General features: G+C 36.7%; 1 protein-coding gene across 1 annotated transcript in view; it reads left to right on the top strand.

Moving 5' to 3' along the window:
- The window catches only part of PCLO (piccolo presynaptic cytomatrix protein), a 333,240-nt gene that overhangs the window by 213,681 nt on the left and 93,842 nt on the right, over window positions 1-25,717 (top strand). The window contains exon 10 of the mRNA XM_010001252.1: window positions 10,288-10,413. Within this exon, the coding sequence (XP_009999554.1) occupies window positions 10,288-10,413 (126 nt within the window). The remainder of the gene's footprint in view (window positions 1-10,287; window positions 10,414-25,717) is intronic.

Here is a 25,717-nt window from a genome sequence, read left to right as displayed (position 1 = left end):
TGAAGGTCTCAACATGTCTTAGTGGACAGTTCCTATTTTCAAAAAAAAGGCAAGCCTTTATGCAGTTTGAATGGTTGTAAGAAACAAATTGTCAAATAGCCACATAGTTCTTCCTGGGGACAGTCTGAACAGCTGCTCTGTGATACCTCTTCTGAGAATAAACCACAAGATTCTGTCTGTGCTGTTGCCAGCTTCAAATATTTCCAAGCCGTAAGTCAAAAGTTAATTTGATACTGTGTTCAGTGTTTCCCCCACCCTGGGGCCTTGACAAATGGAAGTACAGCGGAGGGCCACTGAGGTGGCTGGGGCTGGAGAACTTGCTCTGAGAACAGAAGCTGAGAGACAGGACTTGTTCAGCCTGAAGGGGAGACAGCTTCTGCAGAAATTTAGTATCAGCCATCCCATGCCAATTAGAAGCATATCAACAAGGTGGACCCAGGCTCTTCACTAGTGATACATGGCAGGAGGATGAGAGGATATGGGCATAAATTTAAGAAGTTAATACTAGATATAAATAAAGTATTTTCCCCCAATACATTTTACAATTAAGATGTGTAAATCTAAGATATATCATGACTTACTTAAAAGTCTTTTCATTTTAGAATGCAAAAGAGGGTGTATGTGGTTAGATACAAGCCTACTCACTAAATAAATCTGTATGAGCAAGAACAGTATGACAAAGAAGGGAGAAAAATTCAGAACACATGGAGAAGTGTGCAGATTGTGTTTTGACTAATACAGTCCTGACAGGAAGGCCAAGGTTAAATGGTCTTTCTAGCCTTTGCTAAAAAGTGTCAAGGTACTCTAGGGTCTAAGTTTACAGTGAATAAGGTCACTATGTCTGCATGTATGAATATGTTTAAAAAACAGTATCACCATTGGCATATCTTACTTTAGGATAGCAACAGAGCCCCACACAGGTAGCATGGACTCCAGTAGGTAATAGGATGGAGTGATGTCTGTTTACTCTGAACTCTGTCCTCCAGTTTGCCAGTTTCAAAAGGAATTTATTATAGGCAGATCATTTGTTCTTCCCCAGCATTAGCACCATGATTACTGTAGAAGTAATGCAAAACGAAGGAGATTAATGTGTTTCTTACTTCCTTCTTAGCATAAATGAATGTTGGACAGGTTTACACAATACCCTGTACAAGATTTTTAGCAGGTGTAAATCATCCCTGCTTATTAATGATAATGAAAGCTATCCAAATTCATTAAACATAACAACAGTTTTACTAGGTCAGACATAAGGTTTGTTCAGCCCTTCACTGGGGCTCTGACAAGGTATTTAAGAATATAAGGCTAGGTGCACTGTTCTCACACTTCGTGAAGCAGTGGTTCTTTGCATTTAATGCACAACTGGTCTTTTTCCAAAGGCTTGTTTGTTCATTATGTTCTAGCCAACACATGCACCTATATAAGTTATATATTGTATTACATTATATCCTATCATATTTACATACATGTTTTCATTGATTCTTAAATACCAAAGGTGATATGAATGGGACAGTTCAAAACTAACATTTTAAACAGTGAAGTTCAGCTGTCGGTGGAATCTATTGAACCATTTATGTCTATCAGTAAACAGATTAATCTCAGTGCCTACAACTATTATATAGATTTAAAGCTACAGTCTACCATAGATGGCACCATAGATTCTGATGTCAGAGATCATCCAAAAGGAAGAGGCCTGTATTTTGGTTTTGATTAGGTATGATGTGATAAGTGCTCCAAGATGCTAATTTGTAAAACACTTTGTGATCCTTCAGGATGATAACCAGTGTGCAAATCAGCATGAAGCAGATTTGCAGCTGGTATAAATCAATGCTCTGCTATTAAAACAACTGTAATATATTTTAATTTCATTAGCTCAAGATTTGGCCTCATGTATATTTCATGCTTTATTGTGCCAATGGCCAAGAAGTGGAATAACTGAGTAGGCTTAATCATGTTTCTACGAAACAACTTCATTTACGGTAATTTTGTTTACAAAGTGCCAGAACAATTCTCCCAAGCACAGTCATGACAGTGTTGTACCTATTTAGACAACCAAGCTTTGAAATGGATCATCATATCATGTATTCCACCACATTGTATAGGAATAATACTGCAAGTAAAAATTTAGCCTGGATTTTATGATACACATTACTTTTCCTGATGCTTTCCAAGGTTGTGATATAACTTGTTTTTGTTTGCTTTGTCATCCTTCCTTTCCGTCTGTTCTCCAGACTTTCCAGATTGCTTTATCACAGCTATGATGTCTAAATAAATAGCTTGCATTTCTTCATGGGGCTTTTCAGGCTGAACTCTCCAAAGAGAAGTAATTGGTTTTTTCCCTGGCTGATAATTCTGTTTCATATAGACAATGGGATGTGGTGTAAAATTGTTCCAGCAGATAAGAGCCTACCCACACTCTAGCATATGTCTGGTCTAGATAAGGCTGGAGGAGTAATGGGGAGATAATGTCCAGTAAATAATCACAAGAGGAAGCTCTGTTCTGTTCCTGTTCACACTAAATAGAGTTGGAAAACTTTGCATTGTTTGATTTGATGGATGTGTTCTCATTGCTGTAACATGGTATTTTGGCACATTGCAAACTCTTTCATGCCTGATGTCTCATTTTCATTCTTTATCTTCATGCATTTTTCTAATTGCCACCATTGCTGGACCCAAAATAGGTCACCTTTTTGCATCCTTGTCATGATTCAGCCTTTTGTTTTGTTTTGTTGTGTTTTGGTTTTTTTAATTTTGTTTTTGAAATTATTGTTAGAAAGTGATGAAAACCACAGTTGGATGTGATTTTTTCTTCCCTCGGTGATATGTCTGTGCCTTGGCTCATGGATCTGAAACAAAACAATCTTTATTCTGAGGTTTAAACATATCTTCCATTTCAAACTACTCAGAGATATGTGTTGTAGCCCTCACCAAAGCTTTGCAGTTTAAGCCTATTTAAATATTTCCCATTTTACTTCTGTATAGTTACAACTTCAAAGTACATAATATACAAAGGTGGCAAAACAGTCATGGTTTTAGAGAAATTGTGATTTTTAACAACCATCTTGAAGGGTATGCTCTTATGCTGTTAGAAATCCAAGAATTTATCAAGAATTAACTTACCTGAAAGTCTATTAAAAATTCATATTTATCTATTTCTAGCTGTGACAAGAGTCGGATAGCTACTGATGCTCAAACTTACAGTTTCCTATTCCAATTTGCACAAATTCATGTGTGATTACTGAAAATCTCTTGTACATTCTAATTGCTTCTTTACTTTTTTTTCTCATCTAATTAGACAGACAAATGGTTTCATACTTTGAAAAATTAGCCCAGAGGAATATTTGAGTTAGTACATGAACAATGTTTGCACAGAGCTTCTGGGTCACATGCTTACATGTTCATGCCTGTGTTAAGTTGTTGCTACTATATGTGACTTACCTAGTAATTAACCACTATAAGTCCGTGCATTTAGTGATAGAATTCTATTTACTTTTATAAGAGAAAATATCCCTGGAAAATAATTTTCCACCTATATACAAAGGAAGGACCCCTAACACCAGCAAAAACCTGCTATGCCTTGAATTACTGTTTCCCTCCGCTCTTTTTTTTCTTTCTTTTTATTTCATTTTTTTTTTAACTTGTAACTTCTGTAAGGGGTTATTGACATTTGTTTGGAAAGAGAAGTCTAATCATTACTTAGATGCTGAAATAATTCCAGGAAATCTAGGCTGTTTATACTCTAATGGCTGCAGTGGTCATGCTCAGCTTAGTGATGAAAAGATGGTAAGATTTCTTGAACTTCCATGTGACCAGAGCAACAGCAACAGATTGTCATGGTCATTATTATCGTCATAATGGAAAAAACTGACCAAATTGTAATTGCAGAGCTCAGGCTATGGTCAGCATACTCTAGCAACATAAATTATTGTGTAACAGCTGGGTTATGTTTCCAGTCTTTCTACTGTGTTGTTACTGGAACACAACAAAATATGGAAGGTAACACGATTTCATAGTCATCTGAGATACACTGAGCTAGGCAAGACCAGAATAAAGAAGTTTCATTTGACACAGAAGTACCTAATGTTCCAACTAAGGAAAACTGAATGATGATTTTTTAAAAAATACTTTTGCAGTGATTCTTGCCAGGTGATGGAATTTATTACTGTGAAGTTGCTAGTCACTACTCAAATATACTTTTATATATATGTGTGTGTGTGTCTAAAATGAATATGCACCACTGAAACAGTTTTTTGATGGCTTGAAAGATACAAAATGACAAGTAAAATGTCCTTCTGAAAACCACAAAACAGGTTAATTGCCAAAAAAAAAAAAAGAAAACAGCTATTGACCACTCAATTTTATTAATGTTTTTCTCAAAGTGTGGATTTTTCTTTAAAGCAGCTTTTCCTTTTTTGGGCACTTGAAATCTTCCTCAAAGCTGCTAAATGTGTATTTTCAGCTATGTAAGTCAGTGGCTCACAAGTTAACTGTAATGACTTAGTATCCATATTTATTTGTTTATCAAAGTTTAAAACCAATTCAGTTGCATGATCTATCTTCACAGAACCACAGAATTATTGAGGCTGGAAAAGACCTCTGAGATCATCAAGTCCAACCTATGACCTAACACCACCACATCGGCTAGACCATGGCACTTACAGTCTTTCCTTTAACACCTCCAGGGAGGGTGACTCCACCACTTCCCTGGCAGTACATTCCAATGTCTGATCACCCTTTCCATGAGAAGTGCTTCCTGATATCCAAACTAAACCTCCCCTGGCGCAGCTTGAGGCCATACCCTCCTGTCCTATCACTAGTTGCCTGGGAGAAGAGCCCAACCCTCACCTGACTACAACCTCCCTTCAGGTAGTTGTAGAGACTGACAAGGTTCCCCCCTCAGTCTCCTCTTCTCCGGGCTAAACAACCCCAGTTCCCTCAGTCTCTCCTCATAAGGCTTTGCCTCTAGTTCCTTCACCAGCCTTGTTGCTCTCCTCTGGACCTGCTCCAGCACCTCAATATCCTTGTTGAAGTGAGGGGCCCAGAATCGCACACAGTACTCAAGGTGAGGCCTCACCAGTGCCGTGTACAGGGGGAGAATTCCATCCCTACTCCTGCTGGCCACACTACTCCTGATACAAGCCAGGATGCCATTGGTCTTCCGGGCCACCTGGGCACACTGCTGGCTCCTGTTCAACCAGTTCTCAACTGGTACTCCTAGGTCCCTCTCTGCCAGGCTGCTCTCCGGCCACTCTTCCCCCAGTCTGTAGTGCTGAATGGGGTTACTGTGGCCAAAGTGCAGGACCCTGCACTTGGTCTTGTTGAACCTCATACCATTAAAGTTTAGCATTAAGCTTTTTGGGTTTGGGGGCCATCTTTGCATAGCATGTTTCATCTTCAGGCTTTAGTTAAAATTAGGTTGAAGCATAGGATTACAGCTTTGGGAGATCAGTATGAAGAGTTGCAATGAATTAATGGTCTTCTAGCTTTGAAGCGTCCTAAAAATTATTGGATCTTAAATGTATAAAATTCCCTTTGAAGTGATGTTTTCCTGAATATATTTTCAATAAAATGAATAGTTATATTTCAAAAAGGTGCCCTCTCTCACTCAAAGCACAGTGATTCACTTTTTGATGTTAAACTGGTCCTGTGTCTTCTAAGGAAGAAAACAGTAGTTCATTCATCTGAAAATCTAAAATTGAAAGATGAATGTGTAGTTATATTAACTTAGTCTGAGAGATGGAAATTAAGACTTACAGATTTAAAAAATAATAATTAAAAGGCAAAAAGGTCTGAGAAAGCATCTGATTTATATTTGTAAACTGTGTGTAAGGTGATAAATTTGGCAAAGTCATTGCAAATAGAAATAGTAAACTGAGTATTTTCAATAGATACAGTATAAACAGGTTTGAAATCCCATCCTCACATGGGTAAATATAGCAACATGCAGGCAATATTTCTTTGTCAGCCAGAGTAGGGCACTTGAAGCTCATTGGGCAAGAAGTAATTCGTTCTAACTGCCAAGAATTTAATGTTTTTTCTAATATAAGTTAAAATGTTACTTCTAGTATTTTTTTTTCCAACATAACATTGAAATACAATTTTCTAATTTAGTAGAAACAGATCAAATTAAATTAAAATACCCCCTGATTTGGCCAGCAACAAGAACATGTGCAAACACACACCCCCCCTCCCCCTCCTCCCCGCTCTGGCTGTCACTTAGCAAGCATGCTTCTACTTAATACCAGTCAGTCATATATTTGACTCTAAAACCTGCAAATACATAATCACAAGTCTTTTCAAGGTGTCTAGGAATTAAAATATTTATATAGTGCATATATATAGATATAAAGTATATTTATATACATGGAAAATAACTTATTATAATCAAGTGTTTTGTCCACCTGTTTATATGATAAACCACCTCTCTGCCATTCTGTTCCAATTAATCAGAGGTAGAGATACCAGTATAGCGTATCATGACAAAACTCTGACCTTATAGACTTACTCCCCTAGGTAAAAGTCAAGCATCCATTCCTACTGATACATTGAGAAGTCCATATGTTGAGTGTGTGGGTTAAGAGCAAGTAACTGGGTTCTTGTTTGTGTGTGTTGTAGACTAAGAATAGTTGTTTATTGGTTTTGTTGAACTTAATAGTTCCCAGTTGTGAGCATCAGACCTATAACAATGCGTATTTCAATAGTATTTAATCAGAAGTCCTCTGGTAAATGTGCAGAGCAATCACATGAATTTCTAAGTCCTAAGGATGGACTAAAGTAAAAGAGCTTTTATAGGACTATGTGTTCATTTATGCAATTAGCTGCTTCTCTTTTTAAGGACTATTTTTCAACTTCTGTAAAGAACAATTAGACCCATCCTTAGAATGGTAGATTTGCTTTCCTTACCAGGTCAAGAAAAATGAACTTTACCCCTGTTAAATTTAAAATTTGCACTGAAATACAGTGATTAAATTAAAATAACAGTACAGTTTGTTCCAATTCCTCTGAAAAATTATTCTGCTGAAAGAAAAAATCTTAAAATTTTCCATAGCACAGTCCCAGAGTAGCAATATAGCCACTGTTTAAAGTACAGCATTCTTTCTCTACATCCAATCCTTTGTGCTAGAAACCAGCCATGCAGGGACATGTTTAGTTAATCAGTTATTATCCAGACCAAGTTTATCATTGAAAGAATATTAACTACCATTATGGATATATCTTGTAGCAGAAATGTAATTGTATTCTCCATGCCTGTAATTAGCTTGGGTATTTAGTTGGTATTGTTCTATTTCTATTATATATCTCTTTACATTTTTGGACAGTCCCCTCTCAAGTTGAAATAGTGTTACTTTTCACATTCTTAATTTGCTGTTAAAGCAGGGAGAGACAGCTGTTCACTTGCCATGTCAAAAAAAAAGGCTTAAAAAATATTTACATTCTTTTGCATTATTACATTCCTTTGCATAACGTTTGCATTTACTTCATATTCCCAGGTGTATAGTCTTACAACTTTCTTAAAAATGATGCACAGAGTTTCAAACTAAAAAAAAAAAAAAAAACAAGAAGAAAGAAAAAATACAAATGTGTAGAGAAGGGCTAAATTGCCTAATTTTTTCCACAAAAATGTCAAAAAACTTAATAGCAAATTTCATGCTAGCACCTGAGTATTCATAACTCTTACTGAAGCAACCTAGACATTCCTGCACAGCTTTTCATAGTGGGTTTTTGAAATTGGAAAAACAAAACAAAACAAAACAAAAATAAATTTGTGAGGACAGACTTGCCATATCAAATCTTTGTAAAATTGTAACGTACAGATTTATTGTTGATGTTGACACAGAGTTGAGTTTACATATTCTCTAAATCTCTTTATCTGTTTCTAAAATATCAAGGCTAAATATCACCACATAGATACAACAAAAATATAGACTCTGAAATGGTTTTATGTGACAGAACTGAACTTTATCTCAGATTTGGATATAAATATAGTCTAGAGGTGAGTTATGTTCCACACATGCACACAGAACTCCTACCTATATTCCCATACCATACCAATCTCAATTTCTCCTGTTACTCACTATGTTAGAGAAACAGGAAGAGATCTGGGCTGCAAAGAGTGTTAATCATCCTTTGTACAAACTCAAGCTGTATCACACCTTTTATCACACACTAGCCCTCAGGCCTATAATGGCTTATTCCCAGATTATTTACCCCTGAAACTCATCTTTGACCATCATCCGACACTGAAATGGTTCACTAGAAGTTCCGTATACTGATGACACAACACCTGGACATCCTGTCACTGAATCCGCACCCAAATTGTGTTACAAGAAGTCACAAAATGTGGAATTGTTACCATCTCCCCAAAACTGATCTGGACACAACATCTGAGGTGCCACCAGCCCCCACCACTAGTTGTGCAGTTGAACTTCTTGCATACTCTAGCAACACATACTGCTTGTTTTATACAGAGGTTTGTTCATCTTAGCACATTAAATATACCTATGTACACTAATTGCAATGCTGTAACTGTAAGAACAGTCCTATTCCTCAGCATTTGTTTTCCTTGGTTACTCTCACCCACCTGTTTTATGTACATTAGAGAAACACTCCCTGTTGTTATAGCCTGGTGAAATGAGCTGTTTCCATGTTAAGTAATTCCTGCTTTTTTCTCAGCTGTGCCCTTCCTCACCTTTATATTGTGCTGTACAGGATCCATGCATGTATCTGAACACCAGGCATCTTCTGAAAGAAAAGAAAATTCCTTTTTGGGAAATGTCCAATATGCAATAGGGATAGAAAAACTAGTGGGAACTTCCTTTGCCAGAACCTCTTCCTTCTGAAACAGACTCAGGGCTGTCTTTCCAAACACTACAGCATTGTGAGGAAAAACCTTTATCTAAAAAGATCAATTTTTGCAAAGAGGCTGTGTTGTGAGCTTCCTTTAGCTGATAAGTCTAATCACTCAGCAGGTTTGGCTTATTAAGTTAATAAACTGAAAATTAATTATTTAGTTGTTGCAATGAAGATGGGAAAATCAGCCTTTACATTCCCAGAACAAAGTATGAGTAATCTCATATGAAATTTACTTTGTCCTCAAAGAATAAATATGTTTTTCTTGTATCAGAAGTATTTTTTTTAAAAGCAAGATAGTATGAAACATTGGCAATATAGAAGATTAGCTTTATGAGGCTGTTTTTTTCTTTTCACTCTCATTGTTCTATACATAAAGGAGGTTAGTGATCTGCTTGTCGCCAGCTTAAATAATAGGTGATAGTTTTCATCTCTGCAATTTTTAAAAAAGGGAGAATATATTTTAGATTTAATGATGCTTTACATAGGCCAGTTGCGGGCTTTTTCCACTCTGATGATTTGTATTTCTTTTGATGTAAAAGAAGTCAATTAAAAATAAATATTTAAGGGAATTTAAGAAGCATCTGCCAAATACAGATTCATGCAAATGTACATGCTTTGCTGGTGGAGTTCAGAGATCTCTGTCTGTCTACATATTTATGTGATTCTAAAAGCTCAGCTACTATAATTTTGTAGCTAAATTGCATGCATGTTTTAGGCATATGATAAAGCTATCCTTTGGATCCACACTTCACATGGATTTCTAGCAATTTAATGCGTTTTAATCAATACTGCAAATTAGTGTTTGCTCAAAATAGTTTTGCTATGCAAATGCTCCCTTTGCAGTACAGTAAGGCTGTCAAGAGAACATAAGATTGGCCTCACCTTGAGTACTGTGTGCACAATATAAAAAGAGCATCAAGATATTGGAGAGTGTCCAAAGGAGAGCCACAAGGTTGCTGGAGGGTCTGGAAAGGATGACTTATGAGGAGGTCACTTGGATTGTTCAGCTTGGAGAGGAGGTTGCTGAGGGGTGACCTCATTGCAGTCTATGGCTTCCTCAGGAGGGGAAGGGATGGGGCAGGTACTGATCGCTTCGCTCCTGTGACCAATGGGTCCCTTCCAACTCAGCATATTCTACAATTCTATGATTAAACATATTTTTTAGTGAATCAGTTATTTATGTTTTGTCAGTTATACAGTAGTTACTCAACAAGATCTTCGCCTTTGCTGACACACTTTTACCCTACATCAGGTTTTTGGGAAAGTGGCAGATAGAACTGCAGTTAACCTTAATCTCCAACCATAGCCAGAACTTACTGGTGATATCTTTCAATAACCTCTGATGAGTTATTATCTTTCTTTCTTTCATTCTTTCTTTCCAGTGAATTATTTGTTGCCTCATCTCTGTTTACAATTTTCTTTTTCTTTTCGTCACAGGCAACGGACTTGGAATCAGAGTTGTAGGTGGGAAAGAAATTCCAGGAAGCAGTGGGGAAATTGGAGCTTACATTGCCAAGATCTTGCCCGGAGGCAATGCAGAGCAGACAGGAAAGCTGGTAGAAGGTAAGATAAATGCATTATCAAAAAAAAAATAATGGAACCATGGGAGAGTGGTGAGTTCAGTAGTTATTTACAATATACATTCTCTCTTGCACAACAGATGTAATCTTGTGCAACGAGAGGCATCTGAGAGCCCCTCTAAACCTCCATGAGTCTTAAAGCAGAAAAGGGCTAATAAAAGGTTGTTTTGTGACTTCTATAGCCAGAGAGAATTGCTATAATGAGCAGTATTATGGCATAGCTTCAGTAATGTGCCCACATGCTGTCTGTGCTGGGGGTGAGAAAATATGGCTAGAGTCCAACCATGGACATATATCATTAACATCTTTTGTAGAACTTTAATCTGTCTTGATCATCTAAGCATCCATGTTAGAGATTACTTAGAGTTCTTGGTTGCACAGGTAAGATGGATCACAGATCCAGTTCTCCCTCAGTCACACACACTTTTTTTTTATTTCCTAAAGTCAGACTTGACTGAATGTATCTGACCTAACTTGAGTTTTCCAGTGTAAAATAGTCATCCAACTTGCCTCAACAGGCAACAGAGAAAAAAGAAGCATCTACAGAAGGGTAATGAATTTCATCTACCATAGACCTCTATTTCAAGAACTGGGAGTGTCTTCCTCATTTAATTTACTTTAAGCAGACTGCATTAGTCTACACATCTTCCTTTAGGCAACTAAAGCTAGATTATTCCTTACATTTTCTAGGATGATTAAAAATGTGATAATTCTGTCTAATAATTTCTTTCTGCTCATAATCACATAAATTGTCTCTTCTCTGTATAACTGTTTTTTCTTTCCTTTTTTCATTAGAATATCTGTATGAAGCTGAGATGTCTGTCTCTCCATAGACAAAAATATAATACATTTTTTCTAATTCATTCAACTAATTATTTATATTTATCTAATAGAAGCAGATATGCAGAAAGAACATAACAAAAGAAACAAGATAAGCAGGAAGAATAATTCTCCCAGGCAGAATTCAATCACATAAATTTTCTGAGTAGTAAACATGCAGCAAAAGTAATGATTAAATCAAAAGTACTTTGCAGATTGAAAAGCTGAGTAACTTGATTAAATAAGGTATTCATAAGGAATAGTTTAAATATGTTGTTTGTTTTACAAAACAGTGTCACCTGCATTCATGCATTCCCTGGTCCCTTTACTTGCTTGGTTGTTTCTTTGCCAGTATTTTGAAGATATTAATAAAAAGGTGCAAATACACCACCATCAATGTCAATTTAAAGTTGAAGTGAAGAAATTATATCTAAACAAAAGTATCTTCCATTTTTCCATACAGAGTTGATTCTGCCATTAATGCCTACTGGATGCTATTTCACTTATCAAATGATAAAATAGTGTTACTTATTACACACAAATGATGAAAGAATTTACCTCAATTTGTTGTGTTTTGAAGAGAGTATTTATTTTGGCTCTCTCCATACAAAGAGTAGGTCTTTCGTAGTTGTGCCAGATCATTCATGCATTGTTTTAGTACCAAGCAGGTAAAGGGGAGAATCTGGCTATTGAATATTTTCCCAACACTCGGCATTTTGAGAAAGAGGATGAGCAGTTACTGCCTGGAATTATTTCCAGTCTTCCCATTTCTCTTCTCAATAACTTCTCCGAGAACTGAGGTTTAAAGAAATTCTTTACATACTGTATTGCTATATTTTAGCACTGCTCAAGAGTATCTTGGACTAAAAATAACCACAGGAAAATGTCAAACATGGCAGTTTGCTTTTCTATCTGTTCACATAATCTATTTTGAAGTTTTATTTGTATTTGATAGGAAGATGAACAAGACAGTAAAATACTTATTTGTTGTTTTCTCCCATCACATGATCACTCATGTTTGTGGTCTGATCTTTACAAAAGTATCTTTGACTTGGGCATATTGGCATAAATCAACTTCATCAGAGTCACTGTACTTAATCTGTAGAACTTTTCCACACAATGTCCCAGAATATGTTTTATTATCGATGTGTTAAATATTCTGTCAGAAAGAAAACATGCTTTCTGCAGAATGTACCATTATTATAGCACACAAGACAAACTTTTCACCTCAGTGTCATTTACCTTTTAAATCTTGCCTTTATATCTGCTTTACTTCTTATGTCATTTTAGATGGCTATCATTGATCAACAGAGAATATTTGGCTACTTCACTGTTAGTTTTAGTGCAAATATGACTGGTGCACTTTTAGTCTCTGCCTTTCATAAGTGCTAAAATTCATTGAGGTCTTCCATCATTCTCGTACTGGTCTGTGCAAATCCAGCCAAACTGTTAGTTACCAATATTGATTATACTGTTATGTCTGAAAATAGAGGCCAGCCTTCATTATTTTCTCGAGATATTTAGTGTCTCTCACAGTACATACTGAAAACTTTGTATGTCATTTTCTGTAAATGAAAATTACATATTAATAATTTGTATAGTAATCATGAGTCACTTTTTCTGCTGAAATGCTGTAATTTCAAATTTGAGCATGTACCTAGTCATCAAGTAAAAGTTTACTAATGTCATTACAAGCTAATATCTTGACACATGAACCTTTCTAAAACATGATTCACTGCAAAAAATCCCATCAATTTAACTAATTCCTGTAATTCTAAAAACAGAAAGCAATGGGTAAGGTCTGAAAATCCTATCAATAGCATAAAGGAACAAGGATAGATTTATCCAGGTTATGAAGGATGGCAAAGTCCTACCTGCTGCCTGCATGACTGCATCTATGAAGAAATGACACACTTAGAAATAAAAATAGCATTCCTTTCCTTAGGGAATAGCAACCCATAAAATTTTAGCCTGTTTAAATAGCTTTAGTGGAGTTTTAGTGCTGATAAGTTTATTTATAGTTCTGACTGGCAAATATCAGTCTTTTTGGTTCTCTCACCTTAAATTGCTTTCAGATGTCAAAAATACCTCTGATTCATCACTCATTGGCACTAAAAAAACTGGAGGTGGAAGACTCATTCCACTGAGCTCATCAACTGCAGGGACTGTGTCAATTTGATAGATGTATCTGTGCTCCCTCTCGTGTTGACAGAAACAGTTCAGTTATATTCCACCTGGTAAATCTCCTGGGTGAATGACAATTTATACTACCAGGGTTTTTCAGAAAGAGAACCTAGAGCAAAGAACAGAAATAAAATATTAATGTGTGTTACCAACTGTTACAAATTTACTGGATGCCCTCAGCATTCAAGGTTTTTTATTGGACCATTTCAACAGGCTGACTGGAGAGCCTGGGAACTGGTGAACCATGGATGTCTTTGTTCCAGGTTTTCAATCAGCCAGGCATACTGTGTTGCAGTGCCAGGTGACATTCACCAAGATGAAGAGACTTTCCAGTCCCCTGGCATTTCTGGGAAACCTGCATGGTCTAAAAGCTAATGGTGAACTTGATTTTTGGTGATCTTACTGCCTTTGCTGTTAATCCGCTCAACACCAACCATGTTTGTTAATTTGTCCAAGTCTTTAGGAGTGCATGTTTATTTTTAATATGTGTGCCTCATTTAAATAGTATCTTCCCAAACGTAAACACAGGAAAAACTGTAGTGAAGACGAAAACTCTTATTATTAAACATGCTGAAATAGTACCTCATTTTCTATTTTATAGCAAATATAACAATGTAACATCTCTAGCATAGCATAGAAGGTTGCCCACAGTACCCACAGTACTTCCTTTGAGGTGAATGTAAATAAGGGTAATGAACAGGCTAGAGAGGAGATGGTCAATATGGGGAGCTGATTAACTGTACCTTTGTTGTCTGTTATAAGTAAGATGAATCTGGACAAAACCAATGTTAGAGGCTACTGGCATATTAGCATCACTGTTTAATCTGAAAAGTGTTTTGTGTGTTCTGGGCAGTAACCATATATGCAGCTTTTTTACTCCTCCTGGTAAAGGTGCCAACTAGACAATTTCCAGAAGCTGTTTAATCTCTGTCATGCCTCAAGGATGTTCCCCTCGTGTTTTCAGATCACAAATTCTGAATCATAACTTTTCATGTTTAAAGTTCTTGTCATTTTAAAGCTTATCTTTACGGACATTGGAAAAACACAAGTTATTTTAAGTCCTCTCAGAAGATCACTGGGACTTGCAACTGGATGATTGACCAGTCAATGAAAGGACTATAAAGAAAATGTTAAGAATATTTTTTCTGCAATTTGTTTTAAACTATTTTAGGCTAGTTTGAATAGCACCAAGTGCTGAATAATAAGACCAGACCCAGCTTCAGAAAGCCTTTTGCAAAGGCAATAGCATATGTAAAGACCGGGTGGGAATCTTAAAACTATCTCTCATCATATCATAGACATGGATGTTACTTGGACATGGAATGTGGCTGGAATAGTCATGAGCACCTAAATAGTTGGAAAACCAGAACAGAAGCAGTAAATCCTTATCCTTCCCCTTACTCCTCTTGCTGCACTTCCCTTTTATCTTTCAGTTATAAATGGGCTCAAGTGCAACACAGACTGATCTTGGTCATCTGTTGGTGGGAACTGCAATAGGCAATAGGAGTTCTAAAAGACTGTAGTGAGTGTTTCTTGATGTTTAGCCAGCTAAAATTAGAAACTTTGATGGGGGCATCACAATGAAAAGAGATTTTCCAGTCCCCATGAAGCTAGGGATAGTGAAGAGCCAACATCCCTTCTTGAGTCCTTCTGATAATTACACTCCTGGCAGAAAGCAGATAGCAGGATGAAGCTGGAAAAAGATGAAAAGAAATTAAAAGGAACACAAGAAGAGAAGGAAAAATTCTCAAAAGTCTTTGGGTCGAGTCTTAAAAGAAAAGAAATGGTCTTCCCATCCTGCACTTCTGTTTTGCAATCTGACTACTTTAATTTATTACTGCATCAGAGAAAACAAAGAATTAACTTTAGCCTGTTCTCTGAGCATTAGTCTTAGTGATTAATTGTGTTGTCCATGCTTCTTCTGTGGATTAGAAGAGAGGACAGCTTGCTCTAGACATACCCCTGGGGCTACAGGCTCAGGTTTATCTGTCCCAGCAGAAACTGACTTTATCAAAGGAAGTGTGCACGAAATAGCAGGCAGTGCCTTAGCGGGTTTGAAAGCTTTGCCCTGAAGCTCTTCAGACTTAGTCTAAACAAACCCCTAAATGCCCCCTATCAGCAGCAAATCTTCACTTGCGTAGTTGTGCTCCTCTCATCCATGTGTTTTGTTCTGCCTTCGACTTCTTTCAAATAAGTAATAATAAATAAATATGCAGTGTTGTTCTTGCTAAGTGTGGCTGTGGGCATTCAGCATAAAAGAAAATTACTTTTAAATGTTTAGAAAATATAATAAAAAAATTAAAAAGTATTATAAAAATGAATTGGAATGGACACCCCAACAAAGTGAATCATGCACATGTTTCAGTTATCCTTGTACCCTTTAGAATGAAGCAAGGAAGAAAGAAAGCTGTCTCATAGTGGTTTAGATATTTCATATGGAGTCCCATTGATTATGGTCTCAATTCTGTTCTTAGTGCTTCAGGAGGTCAGTTGTGTGAGAGATCAGTTTGCCCATTTGCTGAGATGTAAGAAGGAAATCAGAATCACTGTAAGGAATGAGAATTCTTTCAGCACCTGTATGGGGCTTGCAGAGGGAAACAGGGGAAGAAAGATTTGTGTAATAAATGTTTGCAATGGAAATCTGTGAGAGCTGGTTGCTGTTGTACTGTCCACAACTTTATTTACTAAATCTGTTTGAGGCAATGGAAGCACACTGAGACAGTAATACTTTTCCCTGCTTCACAGTATAGGGCATCTAGGTTATGGAGATTTAGTTTAATCTTATGGTGGCCGAATGAAACAACTGGGAACAATCACAAAGTTCGGGCAAAAAAATGTTAGTCATACAGTTTATAACAGAAATAGTGGAGGATCACTGGTAAAAGAGTCATTGGTGCTATAACTAGCTTTCAATACAATTCACTAAGATCATAGTCGAAGACACTACTAGCTGTTGTAAATTACTTATGTGAAGCTATGCAATTAGTAATTATCAACCACTGCTTTTGACAGCTGTTATTATTCAAAGCCTTGACGGATAGTTCCTGTTAAGAAGAAAATTCAGGTACTTCTTTAAAAAGAGTCCTCATTGCTTCTAGAGCATGTGCCTGAAGCCCTGAGCACAGCAGGAGTAAGCAGCGTTGTCATCAGGCTGCCTACAAAGCTTTCCTCTTGGCTCCCACTAGGACCATACAGCTCACTGGTGTCCTCTGGGATCATGCAGATCATGGGCAATTTGATTTTCTGCTTCTGTCATTGACAGATATCACCTATCCAGGTAGTCTTAGTCTTCCTCTCTTACTCTTCTTGGGTAGGCTATATTCTAACACTGAGTACTATTAAGATTCATTTGCCTCCATATGAGTTGAATTGCTTCTTTCATTATTTTCAGTGTAATCTGTCCTTTCTTACATCAGTGCCAGACAGGGACTGTATTACAGTATAACAGTGTATTAGAATCAAATTGATGCAGATTGTTAAGATGATGCAGTTGTGTTTCCAGTTTCTGTATTCCCAATATACTCTGGTGGTGGTGACAAGGGAGAATCTGTGACTTTTCTGATTTGGCCAGTACTGGAAGGAAAAATAGAGTGCAGAGCCAGCTCACAGACAGAGGTGAATCTCAGCTATAGAGAGGGTTTTATTTGCTGGGCCAAAGGTGCTAGGGGATACAGCTGCAGCTTTACTCAAAGGCAGTGTGTCTGGGGCTGTAAGAGTTAGATTAGGAGACTCTCTAGATCATGTTACACCTGATACACAGCCAAATAACAAAAGCAGGGAGGCATAGAAACTGTGCCTGTCCCTTTCCATAGCAACTACTTGCTGTGGGTGTTAAAAGGGGGTTGAATTTCAATTGGAAGCATCAAAAATATGTGCCTGTATTGCTCTGTGTCCTGTCTTCTGTTTTCAAGGACAGGCCTCTGTGGAGCAAATAAAAAAATAATAAAAATAATAATAAACCAAACAAACAAACAAAACAAAACAGACAAATATAAATCCTTTAGTACCTAAACCGAGGCAAATTCGTCTTCCCAGTGGAAGCAATCAAAAGCACCCTCCTGTCTCTATTGACTCTACAGGGAACTTAGGTATTTCTTTTAGGTGACTTGGCTCATTAACAACCTAAAATGTAGATGCCAAGTGCCTACCTGAGGCCTGCTGGAGCACATCTCATTAAACAAAAGCAAGAATCTCTTGTTTGTTGTTTTTAAGGAATAATATATATTTGCGCTCACATACATGGGCATTCAAAGAGGAAAGACCTCATTACAGTGTGAAAAAGTGGTTTTTTGATAACCATTGAACTGGGTTGTTTGATAGTGACTTTCCAGTGTACTGGGAAGATAAAAATACCATAATTCAGTTTCCTATTGTATAGACTATTGTAGGCTGAAACTAGCAGAGTACTAGTTTGATGGGTTTTTAGTGTGAAAAAAATTCAGTTAAGTCAAAGTGAGGGTCATCTTGAAGTAGAGGTGTGATATATATATGTCTTTATGGACAATTTCAAATGCACTTGCAAAAGTGAGTTAGAATATTTTATGTCTGCAAGTAGCAACTTTAACCTTCAAGTCCATTCCTGAAATCTGGGGTTTATGCAACCATTCAACACCCAAGGTGAATTTTCCCCAGTCAGTATTTGTTCTGCTGCAAGTCAGGTAAACAAATAACCACTGTCACTGAATATCTTGGAGACAGCGTGTTTGGTGTTTGCAGGACACACTTCTCAGAAGTAAAGAGGCTTACATACAGCACATTATTCTGGCAATGAAACTAGGTACTGCAATGAACACTTTCTTTAATAATTTGATATTTCAAAGTATTTTCTAGATAGGTGTGTGCACATTTGTTTCCTCTAAGGCTGTAAGGGACCTTATTAATTAATTATTAATAATTTATTGTGAAGAAAGAAAGACTACTGAAAGTGGGTTATCTCAGAGTAGAACATTACCTGTTGTATAGATGTACTTTGATTATGTTAATGTGTAAGACTTGGACACAAATTTGGAATTCTTGGTCAGAGAGCTTTACTTTAGTGTTTTTAAAAGTGACATGTCACACAGATAAAGCCTGTGTTTTCTATAAGCATTGGTTAATACACAGAGGGGAAATAAAGAAAAAATAATATTTCCTGAATTATTTTAAATCAAACAACCTCTGGAGGTACTTAGGAAAAAGTTAATAATTCTGTAAGTAAGTTATTCCAGAATTTTCCAAGGTTTTCTAAACAACTTCTGAAGCATCTGATATCAACTGTTCTCAGAGGAGATGCTGAACTAGACTGTACTATACTCTGATCTAATCTGATCTGACAGTGATTTTTTTTATTCAATTCAAAGGTTAAAGGAACCTGAAGAACAAAAAATAAGCTTCTGCAGTCAGTTTTGCAATATAGTGCATTAAAAAATAGGAATATTATGTAAATTAATAAAGAAAATGTTTTAGAAGTCAGTTTAAAGAAATAAAAATCCTATCAGCATTCTCAAAAAGGTACATAAAGAATTTATTTTAAATTTCTTGAAGCATGTTGTATTCCAAAATTTAATTAGATCATCCATAAGGTATGCCTGGAAAAATCTCATGTGAGAATTTTCACATTTCTTTGAGGTGAAAGGAGCAGGTGATTATATTAGTTTGACAGAAATCAGAGGAAAATGTTAATTAAAAATGATTACTTTTTATTCTGGTCTATCATTTTGACTACAGTACGTATTTGAGTCTTACCGTGTGAAATTAGATAGTTATAACTTCATAGTTCTGTATGAAAAGGTTGAAAAACTCCCACTTATAGTATACTTATAATGTAATAATGCAACTTAGAATGCAACTGAAATTAAAGAAACTGAATTACAAATTATCTAAATTATCAGTGTCTAAAGCTGAAAAGATTTCATCAAGCAAAAATTTAGTGTCCAATTGTATTTTTGTTCTACATTATAATAAAATTAAGACCTTTTCCAAAAAAATAATAATAAATAAATCAAAATGGATCTCTGGATTTCATTTAATCCTTGGTTCAAGTAAATGAACAAGTCTTTTCCAACCTTAAGCAGTTTTTAAGTAAAAAAAAAAGTGTTGCCTGAAAAATGGGAAGCTATGCTATGTTTTTTGCCTACATAGATCCTAAGATATTTGAGACAGGCCTCACTGAAATCTGTATTAATATCTCCATGCCTGTCATGGGAGTGCCTCAGGTTCACAATGAATGTTTGATATCTCTCTAAACACAGCAGCAGCCAAAATTCTATTAAGAACTTTAGGTTTTATGGTCTACTTGAAAACTTCTGAAATTACCTTACAGGTATATTAGTATGTTCTAAGTAACTTTTAAAATTGTTTTTATTAGGTACTTTAATCTTACAATTTCTGGAAAAATTGAAGTAGTCTTGGTTTGGATAGTTGTGGGGATGGGTTACTACTGATCACAAAGCTCAAGGCTTTATAGACAATTACATTCAACTCACTAAGACAGTAATTTATAGTAATAGCTATTTACTTTGCATATTGGAGATCAGATTTCAAGAACAATCCATGGTAGAATGAGCATTTTTAGGTCAACACATACTTTTTTTGGATGTAACAGCAGAAGCAAACTAGAATATAAAATATAAAATACTTGAAGGCAGAGATCGCAGACTGCCTGTCTCGGTGTCTGGCAGACGTGGGCTGTTTTCCTGGGTCTAAGCTCTGCTCAAGTCTCTGAAAGGACACAGTGTAGGTGAGGTGGTTCACACTGCTTTTCACAGAATCATAGAATGGTTTGGATTGGAAGGAACCTTAAAGATCATCTTGTTCCAAACTCGCTGCCATGGGCAGGGACACCTCCCACTAGATCAGGTTGCTCAAAGCCCCATCCAACCTGGCCTTGAACACCTCTAGTGATGGGGCTTCCACAACTTCCCTGGGCAACCTATTCCAGTGCCTCACCACCCTCATAATGAATTTCTTCCCAAACTCCAATCTAAATCTACTTTTTTCAAGTTTTAATCCATTATCCCTTGTCCTCTTGCTACAAGTCCTTGTAAAAAATCCCTCCCCAGCTTTCTTGTAGGCTCCCTTCTGATAGAGGAAGGCCAGATTTTAAGAATATTTCCAAGTCATTTAATATTTGGTGCAGCTGATCCTGATTGCTTTTAAGTAAAAATGTAGTGGTTCTGTACCTACCAAGGGAAAAGGAAACCTTGATTCTTGGTCTTTCCTAACATAGCTCAGTTGCTCAGACACTTCTGATTCTGAGGAGAGCTGTGTTTGAAATTGAGCTGCTTACTATTAAGTCCTGTTAAAAATGGGCAACTGAATTAATTTAGAACTAGATTTTGCTTTCCATTTTGCTATTTATCTGTATTAAAAATGATGAAACCTAAGCTATCCTTTAATTGTGATGGTTAAGGCACTTTCTGGGAAAGTTCTGTGTCTTCTTTTTTGTTCCATTGAAAAGAGTTTTTAAAACAATAGTTTTCAATTATAATTAGGCCCATCTTTGTTCATGGATAATTTTTCAACCACTGTTTTGAGGCTAAATCCCCACTGACATATACTAGTCAGTTCTACCTGGGACATAGTATCTAGATCTTCCATGGTGCATTTTCCAGTAAAAGAACATACTCTTTAAATCAGCTGTGACGACATGTGTACATGATCAGGGAAATGCCTCAAGAGCAGGGAATAGGAAAAAAAAAAGAGATCTGGATTGTTACATTATGCTAGTGGTCTTCATGAAAATTTTAGAAATAATGCAATATGTAGAACTCCATTCCAACATTCAACAATGTTGAATTGTTCTTCGCTGTCCATCAACTTGTCTTTAACTAGTTTGTTGCAGTCCTGTGAGAAGGGCCCCTGTTGTGCTCAGTATTTAATGTGTGGATATAGAAGGAAATTCTGCAGCCATGTCCTCAGGAAATTCTATGAAAGACATTGGATCCCCATTTAAAAACCTTAGTGCCGAATTCAGCATCTAGTATTGCTTATAATCTTGATTTCAACATGTCTGACCATATTTAGATACCTTTTTTCATAGTACTTACCATGATGGGGTATCTTGTGTATTTTGAAAGTCTTAAAACTAGCAGTCTTCATTAAATGTATGATCATACCAGTAGATTAAAAAACATTCAAACAACGTTGTTAAGACCTAAATTCTTGCATATTTCCCAGTATAATTGAGTTAAATTTCCTGCAATTTGTTCCATTGAATTCATCTATCGTGACAGTACAACTCACATGCCTCCTAGTCTGGCCAAGGCAAGCCATAATGTTTTTAACTTCTCTAAATATGCATCTTCCATGAAAAACAGATGAAACATTGACAATTGATTTGTCTTAGCCAAATTATGGTTGATCTGAACTGTATTGCTATTTATACTTAACTGCACAGTTGCACGCTGAGAGTAATCATTCTCCTGAAACAAAATGCAATGTAAAGTAGCAAATGCTTGACACTGAACAAGGAAATAAATTAATGCTCACTCAAAGAATAACCTAGATAAAACAGCAAGTTGTTATTTTCCAATATCTCTTCATGATTTATAGTTATAAAGGATTTTTTAATGTCATTCCCAGTAAGTAGCAGGTAGTCCCTTGTATACATTAAAAGTAACTGCCACTATTCTCATCTTTGTACATTATTAATGTAACCAATGGCAGAGAGACATACCACACTTAGGGTACACATCAAGGGTTAACAGTGAAAAAGTTTGGGTGTCATCTATGTTAAAGTAAATAAAAAGAAATGGTTTGAAAACAATTCTTTTTTTGTAGTGCATGTACTATAGTTGTTTCTTAATCTGTGCAAGCTAAAAGGGTTTTCTGGCTTTTTTTAATTTTTTGCTTTTCATAAATTTATTCCTAAAAGGCCAGAGATTTTAATTTACAAAAAGAAATTGGCAATTAAAGACACAGGGAAGATGTCTGTACTTTCTCATGTGCTTTCATCTCCTTTCCCATCCCAAACCAGTTCAGCTCAGGAGGAAGCACATCTGGAATAGCCTTCAATGAGACATACCCAACAAGCAAGGTTTATTTTAGTACTGCACACAGGCTCTTCTCTCTGATGGTTCAGTTTTATGAAGCAATGTGAGCTCTCAGGCCATCCCTCTTTCTCAGCCCTTCTCATCTGAGCTGGGAGAAAACTCCTAACAGTCAGTGTTTTGTACCATGGCACCAAGGCTACCTTAGCCCAGCCTGATGAGCTTGTTACTCCACATATGCAGACAGACCCAATTACAAATGTATAGTGAATTGGAACAGTTCTGTGTTGGAGGGTTAGGCTGCACATTAGCTACATTATGGCAGACACAAAGTAAGAAAGAGCAGGCAGGAGCTAGAGGACATAAGGATGATCTGGTTAGCTCTAGAGTAAAGAATTTCTGGAACTGTGTGGAAATCAATGGGGTGAAAAGCAAGATCCCATGGACATTACTCATGTTCATTGTACATGCTCATCATCAGAATCTCTTTGCATGGGAAAGATAAGTACCATTTACCTGTCCAGGTGCAATCGGTGACAGTGACATTTAACAGTGCTGACCAGTCACCTCAATGAGTAGAAGGTTTGATTATTTCTTAGTTACTAGATAACATACTGAACAGAACCCCATTAAATTAACCTTTAAGATGACACAGTAAAAGGAAATGAGTAATTCCAAGTGATGTTCATCACTGTGTGAGCACTGAGCTTGCTAAATTTGTTCTGTCATAGTGTGGGTGAAATGGAATCAATCCATATAATTCATACATTTGCTGCTCATACAGACTATTTTCTAACTGCTAAATAGAAGTAAGTATTGACATGTCTAAATAAAGTTTTGTATTATGTTGACCAGTTGTACTTTCTAAATGGGTCTGAAGTGACTCATTAAAGAGAACTGAGAGTTCCTGAGGTGTGTGTGAAAGAAAAGATAAAAGGAAGCAAACTTTTAGGCAAGGATTTCTATGACTTCTGCTAATGGGGAAGTAGAAACAGTTTTGGTCTTAGACAATACCAAAGAGAGAAAAGACAATCTTTCATGTTCGCAGACCACTCTACTATTCTTAGAAGTATCAGCCTATCTCAGTGACAGTAATAGGTCTGCAATTCACAAATTGGAAGCTGTCTGATTATTTTAAAAGTAAGGTCTTTCCTTTAAAGGAGAAGCTGTAGAGGACATGTGACAAGAAAAAAACACTTCCCACTGTTTATGAAAGAGTGAAGATCCAACAAAGGAACTAAAAATACCTTCAAGTGCCACAGTGACCCTTGTTGAGTTCAATGCAGAAAGACTGGTGGGGATGATAAAAACAGCTTTACAGCAGATGAGTGCTTAGTTAAACACAGGGTGAAGGACACACTTCCCTGTGTGGATGAATACCTGTGGGTGATGGACACTGATACACTGCAGTGCCTCTCAGAGGTTCTGTCTCTGAATGGAGGCTAACCAGGAAACTACTTGACAGCTACTAGCAGATAAACACTACTCTCTGTTGCCTACAATTGCTATACACGTGGATAAATTTGGTGCCACCTAATGGACAACCCCCCATATCCTGAATTTCAAATGTGTTAAACTGTATACAGGAATGCTTTTGCAAGGGATCTGTAAAGGTTTGTTACCTATATTTATTAATGCGTCACACTAAGAATTTTTAATTACGTATCTTGGGTTATAATATGCATTGCTTAGAAACAAAGACTTTCTACGCCCCACAGATTATACAAGGATTTCTATGTTTGCTGGCTTTAAATTTATGAACTGGGGTCATCACGGAGTTTCCTCAATTTCAGCAACATAACAACACATGAAACTAAATTGTTGTACTTAAGTGTTCTGGTGTGCTTACAGGTGAAATTTAACTACCTGTTAACTAGCTGTTAACTAGCTGTTTTGTTAAAGTAAGATAGCTTACTGCTATAGCTCCATGGACATTGCTGTCTCTCTCTTAGTAGAAGTCATGAGTAAGTCAAAAAGGTATTGCTTCAGCTGATGGGGTTTAGGTCAGCATGTGTACACATAAAAGCACATTACCAAAAGGGAGTTATGCTACACCACCACCAAAGTAATGGCTGTTGCGATGAACAGTACTGCAAACAACTGTTATTCCTGCAAAAGCTGTTAGTGACGACGGTATATCACGTACTTCAGAAAGCAAAACAGGCAAAAACCATGAGAGTATCTCTGATCAGACAAACCATGTAGCATGTCACAGAAACAGTACCTTAAACGTGTCTGTGATACATGTATAGATATACATGTGCATGTGTTTGATTATATGTTTGTACACATGCACACATATACATATATAGTCATATATGTAGTCATATCATCATACAATAGCTTTGCTGAGATGAATACAGTTAAAAAATTAAATAGTGAAATGATCAAACCCCTTTGTCCTTTTTGACCCATAATACACATTTGAGCTTGAGTCTACAGAGTTGAAATGTCAGTTTAGTGCTTATATTCAGCAGTTTAAAAATAATGCTCAATATGTCTCTTAGGATATGTTTTTGAAGAATAATAGGCCATTGCAATACCCAGTGAAACTAAAGTGAAGATCCAGTGCTGAAAATTCAGTAATGGTTTGATTCTTATATGTAATTTTGATGTGTAAATAATACATACAGGTTTTAATAAATAGAGGCAGAAGTTGTTGTAGGGCCAGCATGTAGCTGTTAGATAGAGACTATGAGGCCATCAAAACAGACAGATTTATTACTGTTGTTGCTACAGGGCAAGAGGTTGCCTGTATAGGCAGCAATTATTACTGCGCAGATGCAGAAACAACAGGATGGGTGCTAGCACTGAACCATCAGCTCGTAGCACTCAGGCTGGGGACTCATCTTTCCAGAACCTTACCTGCTCCTTCCCAGACACAGTTTTGTCAAGCCCTACTCCTCATTGTTTGACCCAAGAAGTCTTAAACCAGAGCTGGTAGGCTGTTTTAACATATTCCATTACTTCAGCAAAAAAGCTCTGAAGTGCCTTCAGGAGACTTAAAAATGAGCACAGAAGCCATCAGCCCTGTCCTCCTTTTGCTTGTCATCAGCTGGAGACAGGGCCTTTTTTTGACTGCTGTCATCCATGGGGTAGTAGCAGTGGCTTTTCCTGTGGGGAAAATGTTTTCCCTGAAGGGGCATTAATAATATTTCTAAAGCTATAGTTATCAGTAAGGGAAACTGATATCATACACTTACTGTTTGTTTTTCCTGTAGCTTCTTTCTCTCCTGCCTTATCTGGCATAGACTTGATTGGTTCTTGGTCTTTGCAGATTGTTTTTTCTATTTCTGCCTGGGTGCTTGTTCTCAT

This window comes from Chaetura pelagica, unplaced genomic scaffold (genome assembly GCF_000747805.2).
Source record: "Chaetura pelagica isolate M959 unplaced genomic scaffold, ChaPel_1.0 scaffold66, whole genome shotgun sequence".
NCBI lineage: Eukaryota > Metazoa > Chordata > Aves > Apodiformes > Apodidae > Chaetura > Chaetura pelagica.
This window is presented reverse-complemented; position numbering and strand designations above follow the sequence as displayed.